Source organism: Stegodyphus dumicola, chromosome 7, assembly GCF_044657685.1.
Source record: "Stegodyphus dumicola isolate Sdum_Otavi_A_Nest chromosome 7, ASM4465768v1".
Taxonomy (NCBI): domain Eukaryota; kingdom Metazoa; phylum Arthropoda; class Arachnida; order Araneae; family Eresidae; genus Stegodyphus; species Stegodyphus dumicola.
The window spans coordinates 117,608,498-117,615,937 of NC_140774.1; the positions used below are offsets into that span (position 1 = coordinate 117,608,498).

General features: G+C 29.3%; 1 protein-coding gene across 1 annotated transcript in view; it reads right to left on the reverse strand.

The window, feature by feature from the left end:
* The window catches only part of LOC118202804 (neural cell adhesion molecule L1), a 46,403-nt gene extending 38,963 nt beyond the window's left edge, over positions 1-7,440 (reverse strand). Inside the window, exon 1 of the mRNA XM_035375006.2 lies at positions 7,284-7,440. Coding sequence (XP_035230897.1) covers positions 7,284-7,374 — 91 coding nt within the window. The 5' untranslated portion in view covers positions 7,375-7,440. The remainder of the gene's footprint in view (positions 1-7,283) is intronic.

Consider the following 7,440-nt stretch of genomic DNA (forward strand, 5'->3'; position numbering starts at 1 on the left):
CTTGTACTCTTTCAATAAACAACACAATCCCTTTTAAAATTACAACTTTATTGTATTAATTCTACATAAATGATAATTACTTAAAAGTTTTTACAGCAGAATATATATTAAAATCATATAAAAAATTATGGGAAAAAGCTCCCAGAAGCTAGAAAACAAGACTATGGAGTAACTTTCTGAGGCTGTAGAAATAATTTTAGCCATACAAATCTATTCGTGAAGCAAGACTTGCATGGCTTCAAACAATACAATACTTGTGAATCACATTTGAAGTACATGGCTCTGAAAAGTAAGGCAGCTGTGAATCATCAATGATGCACATGGCAGTCAAGGTGTTAAATATAGGTACAGAAACCAGGAAGCATATAAAATGTTGGATAGCAGAATTTTTACAAAATTGATTTTTACTTCCTTGTACAAAGTAAAAAGGAAGTACCGTAATCGCGAAAAGTTTCAGGTAGCATATTTTAACGAAAATATCCATTTTGATCGCTATCGAATGCAATTTAATGATGTTTTTGCGTGATATCTGTACGTAAGAACAGAATAAAAGACTCGTTTCCTCAAAAAAAATTATAAAACTGCTTTAAAATTAATTCTGAAGAAAATTTTTCGTGGTGTCTGTATGTATGTATCTTGCATAACTCAAAAACGAGTACCTCAGAATGTTGAAATTTTGTACATAGGACAGCTATAACATGTAGATGTGCACCTCGTATTTTGGTTGCAATCGGCCACACCAAACGTATATAAATATATTTATATATATATATCCACTCTGTTACCCGGCTCAGTGATCTCAGTTTCTTTACTCTTATATGTTTGTAAATTGTACATTTTTTGCTTTAAAAATGATTGAATTATGTTGTTTTTATCTTCCAGTTAAGGTTTTTATGCCTTTAGTAAATCTGTATGCAATATCTTTAGAATTATCAACATTTTTAAAGTTGTTTAAGTGCCGCTAAGTCTTTTTTTTTTATGGCGGCCATTGATTGTTTACATTTGAAACAGCAGACTAGTGGATTTGTTGCCAATCTAAAGAAACTTAGCTTCGCAACAACAAAGATAACGCCTTCATTTATTATTGCCAATTAAATCATGCTTAACCTTTCTGAAATTTTTCCGAGGAAATAAGTGTTTAAGATTTATTTCGTAATTTTTAATATAGATATTTTGAGATTTTATGTATTTTTGCCTTCTCGCGAAGTGAGAACTGAATTACTTGAATGAGAAATACTCAATCGTCTATGAAAAACTTTTTTTTTTTTTTTTTTTTTGCTTTGTTTGCTTAATTTCTTTTATACATCATTCTAGCTTTATTATAGTATTTGAATAGAACATGTGGCAACGATTAGATAATTCTATTCTTTAAATGATATAAATTTTGTGCATTATGAGTTATAATATGAATGAAATATAATCCTGTTAAGTGAATCTAGCGCCAGAGTGTCGCTATGATAAACAAATACTAGAGTGAATTTTAAAGAATGCATTTATTCTATTGTGGTTTATGCGCTGTCGGCGAAGTAGATTTAATTCAATCCAATAAGTTTAAATGAAATGCAAGAAAAAATGCATATAATTTAATATTCCGTACAAGGAAGTCATGTGGTGTACACATCAGATTTTTTAAATTCAAAAATGCAACAACTAATATTTTTCTTATTTAAAGCATTTCTGGATTGAAAGCATACATCTACAATTAATAACTGTCAAATTAAAGATCACATAAGGACTTTTGTGGGCACGTAGTACATTTACATGTACCCAAATGTTAATTGAATGGTAATACAATTTTATCATATTTTGCAAATATATGATAACATTTCACTCATTCTTTCTTGTTTGTTTCATACATGAAAATATAAGACAAATCCTGTGAAATACACCAAACAATAATTTCACATGTAAATATTAATGTAACAACACAACAATAATCATGTTTATGTTTAAAAGGCAAAACTTAGCAATAATGACACACTTCTTATAACCTGGCAAACTGTTAATAGTAGACATTGCCATTCAATGTAGCACAGAATTGCTTATAGCAAATTCCTTATATAATCATTTGTACAACCAGTATAACTAGTAAGAGTTATTTTTAACGTCACATTTTATACAAATTCATTGCAAAAATTTTTTTTATAATATCGTATAAACTGAAGTAGTTTTTAAAATACATATAATATCATTTAAACTTATCCTCTCTTAAGCAGCAAAGGTGCTACACTAAAGTGACCACACGTCCCACTTTTTGAAGGACTTCCTGCGGATTTTTTAAAATGTCCCGCTTTTTGGAAAACATTTGCATTTATTATTTTAAATGTACCATAAAAATATAGTACCTATTATTTATTAATTATTATAGCGAATATAAACAAATTAAAAAACAGATAAAATGCATGCAGAATAAACTAAAGTAGGCGATGTAATGAGTTAGATTTACTCGGTTATGTTCAAACATTGTCGTTTCGTCTCGTCAAGGAATATGTATTGTCAACGGAGGAACAGCTAGCATCAGCTGAAGGGCTATTTGCTTTCCACTTCATAAACCAGAATCAAAGTTTCAGATCAAATGACTGTACGTCGCAAGTGATCAAAACATTGTATGACAACAAATTTGCATGTGCAAGGAAAAAAAAAAGGAAGCAATTATTTATAATGTTTTTTCACCATATTCATTTCCACAATTGCAGAAAGAATTAGATAAATGCACATTTATATCCATATACAGTACAAAGTCTTTAATCTGGACTCGTCGGGACTTCGGTGATTCCGAATTATAGATCATCAATTTAAATCTGGTAAGATGGCATGCAGAAATTATAAAATTAAAAATATGAAACCGTAATTTATGAAATAAAGAGCAATTATGATCTAAAGGATATTAAAATTTACAAAAGAAAGTCTTAATATTTATTTGTTTACTTTATTAAACATTTCTTTCAATGTAAGTTGTTTAAGTTGCTTCGTTTTATGTGCTAATACTTTCCCTTTAATTCTATAAACAGACATAATTTCTTGTTCAGTTACAAAGTTCCGCTATTCAAGTCCTGTAATTGCTGTGCCGAGAATACCGACTAACTTGTCAATCGAAATTTTTCGTTTTCACTAACGTCTCTGTCACTTTCTTCATGCCTTTATCCATTTTTTGCAGCAAATCCACTTTTTGTTTGATGGACATCGAAACATGCTTTCGCTTTGTAGATCCTTTGGCAGCTCCAGAATCGGAAACTCTTTTTTGACATAATCGAAAGTTCATGCTTACTTTTTATAAAATTGCTCCAACAGTCTGCAAAAAATAATAAGCCGAATTCAATTAGAAGATTAAGGAACAACACAATCTGCAGCATTAACTGAAATAGATAATTAGATAATTTTAGCCTAGCTTATACCATCCGTTATACATTAAACGCTCATGCATAAAGGTATTATGCACATGCGTATCCGGATTATAGATCATTCCGGATTATGGACGTCCATATTAAAAGACACTGTATTATGATGCTTCCAACCACAAACATTTAAAATTATTTCCTAGAATTGTTAGACTTTTGATCCAAAAACAGGAATTAAAATTAGAATATTAGATTTTGTTTCATTGCTGGGTGAAACTTTACAAATAATTTTTTATTCAATAAGTACTATTTTAAAAAAGAATAATTTAAACAATAAAATTATTGCCTATTGTGAGGGTAACTCTAATGCAAATTTTGTTGGAAAAGCTAGATGAGGTATCAATAACATTTTTACGAAACTTAACGAACATTTGAAACAAAAAAATTATTCGTATAAGTTGTGCAGCACACATTCTACACAATACTATTCAAACAGCATCTGACTTACTTCCAGTGCATGTTGAAAATATTATTGCAAAAATTTATTCGTATTTATATATATAGACTGTGCATGTTTGAAAGTTTGAGGGATTTTTGTAAAAGCACAGAAATCGAATGTAAAAGAATTATTGATTACAGCAAAACACGGTGGTTAGCTCTTTTTTCCAGCTGTAGAAAATATTTTCAAAATATATGAACCATTAAAATCATACTTTTTATCACTATGTCCAAAAATATTGTAGCTCTGTTTTGAAAATGACACATCACAAATTCGGCTTCAGTTCACACAAAACCAAGTTACGTTATTTCACAATGCTGTGGAAATTATTAAAGGGGACAAAATTTCAGTTACGGAAGTGTCAAATGAAATCAATAATTTAAAAACAAAATTGTGGGAAAGAATTGATAACAATTACGTTCCTTTAGTTAGTCGAAAGGACATCACTAGGTTGGAAGAACAAAGTGCTATTAAACAACCTGATTTTCTGAAAGAAGTCAGAAATTTTTATAATAACTGCTTGGAATATCTTGAAGAATGGGCAGCTAAATTCGAGGATATTAAAAACTTTCATTGGGTGACATTAAAAAAGAAGACTTTATGGGAATATGTGGAAAAACCTTTTTAATATAATATATTAGTAACCATTTTTCGAACAATAATATTTGTGAAAATGATATTTTTGATAAGATGCCATTAATAAAAAACACATTATTACTGATGAAAAAATTGGTAAAAGTAATAGTTTAGGGTACCCCTTGGCAAAACTTGGCGATTTTTGGCGGCACATGGATACCGATTTTGTGCAATTCTTTGACTCGTTACTTTGGCTTGCGAAGCCAAAATAACAAGACAAACAATTGCACAAACTCAGTATCCATGTACACATCGATTTATTTTCACTTAAAAAAAATCCCCGAACTGCACAAAAATTGCATTGCACACTCCTTTGACTTTATCCATGTACACATCGACCTATTTTCACTTAAAAAAAATCCTCAAATTGCACAAACTTGCATTGCGCACTCCCTTTTCTTTGTCCATGTACACATCAATATATTTTCATTTAAAAAGTCAAAGGAGCACTAAATTCTACAATATAGGGAAACAAAAATACATAATCTCAATAAAATACATTTTAAACCAAACAATAAAATAACATAAAAAAGGAAAAACATTTTATACATTTAAGCACTACCAAAAGTAAATATTCACTTACCATGATTTTCGAGATCGCTTCGTACACCCAGAGCCACGTAAAAATCAAAATATCGATCATACTCGAATGACTTTTTTTCAAACCAGGTACTCTTTCTGATTGAACGCTTCACATAGTGACCATCTGAACCTTTCTTCCTACAAACCCATTCAAATCCATCTAAACGGATTTTACGTTCGACTAGACGCATATCCTTCCTACATACAGGACACTTTTATAATGGCTACTAAGTAAACCTTCATTTACACACCAGTCAAATAAAGCACTTTTCCCCTTTCGCTTCAAATCGAAACAGAAACTTCAAATTAATCTTGCTACATTCGGCCATTCTACCGTCTAAAGAATCAAACCAACACACACCACAAAAACGCTTACGAAACATCCCATGATTCAAAATTTTCCAGAATCATGCACCCGATTACGTCACAATAGGTTTCCATAACATTCAACTACTCAGGCTACCATAAATGAAACAGCAACTTGGAGATAAATCAAACAACAACTTCGCCTTAATACAAGGGGTACCTTAAAGTCTACTCAACCCAAAAAATTAAATGTTGGTCGTCGGCAAATGCGGAAACACACAAAAAAATGGACGGAGTTATTCCTTCATTTTAAACAGACGAATATTCCTTATGAAAATATTTTGGAAATTGTAGAAAACATGCTCTCCCTTTCAGGAACAAATGCAGCAACAATACATGTTTTTTCTAGTATCAATAAAATGTGGACAATTGAAAAAATACAGTTGAACATTAAATCTTTAAAATCTGTATTATGCCTAAAATATAATTTGACCAATTCATGTGACAAATTTCACTACATTTTATTAAATGATCCGAATCTATTGCAAAATATTCGCTCGGATAAAAATATAACTGTGAAAGAAAATCATAATTTTTTTAATAAAATATTAAATTAATTAAAAAACATAATATTCAAATTTTTACAAATATTTTTACAGTTACCAATAGTTAATAATAAATATATTTTTGTATATTTATAGACAAATATATGAATGTATATAATAAAATATATTTTTTGAAATATTGTTCTGCTTTCATAACTAAATTATAATTCTCATTTCATTCCATTTGTTCCACTTTGTCTCAATGAAAATGCGGTCACTTTATGCTACATTGATATGTAAAGAGACGGTAAAATATTAAAAAAAATAAACCACATTCTCATACATAAAAATACATTAATTTATTTTTTGCCAGAGAATGATCATCATCTCTGAAAATGTTTCTTCACTTAATATTCTAACAGTTAATGAAAACTAAATAATAATTGAAATAGTTTTTATCCTTTATACTTTTCCCCCATAATAGATTTAGCAATAATAATTAATCAAAGCACAGATCACTGTATGTGTTGAATCTCTGGTGTTCAATTCTTTAATATAAACAGGATGAAAATCAATGCATTAGGTCCCATGGTTTCAGTGACACTTGCTTTAAAGTCTTGCACATTAAACTTAAGACAGCAAACATACTTTTTATTCCATGTTTTGTACTTCTTTGTCCATTTTATGCAATCTTAAACAATCATTGGGCAGAAAAACCAATGTTTTCAATTGTAAATGTTGACGAAATTTGAGATGGCAAAAATAAATAAGAATTTTTAAATCTTTCTAAAAAAATTAGTCTTAAATGATCAACAGGCATATTTTAATAAAAATTTAAAGATCACATTTTTAAATGTAAAATAAGAATAAAAGGTAAAATTTTATTAAAATAATTGGCAATGATTTTAAACACATGTAAACCTCCAATTTTCTACACATTAAATTAGCATTACATTAACTTAAAAAAGTGCAAAGCTATATTTCGATAAGGAACAAAAAGAGATCTGCCACTAAGTTAAAACTACTATGGCTCAGCACATTTTAATTAAAATATGTGATTTTAAACACATGTAAACCTCCAATTTTCTACACATTAAATTAACATTACATTAACTTAAAAAAAATGCAAAGCTATATTTCGATAAGGAACAAAAAGAGATCTGCCACTAAGTTAAAACTACTATGGCTCAGCACATTTTAATGAAAATATGATGATTATAAACTCCTTAGTTCCAGTGATTTCTCTTCAGTATCATTATAATTTCGCTTTTTATACAGCTATAATAGTATCGATAACAATGGTTAAAAATTCGGACTTCATATAAAATCATTTATAAAACAAATAAATATCAGTTCATCAGATTCATAAAAACTCACCCAATGAAACATTACAGAAATTAACACCAATAACAGAAATCAATAATAAACAGTAATACGAGTTACGGCTGATGCAAAACGACGAGAACATTGTTTACAAATTTCAGATATTGTTGCCACCATTTCTCATGCCATCAATTATTACCAAGGTTCGTAG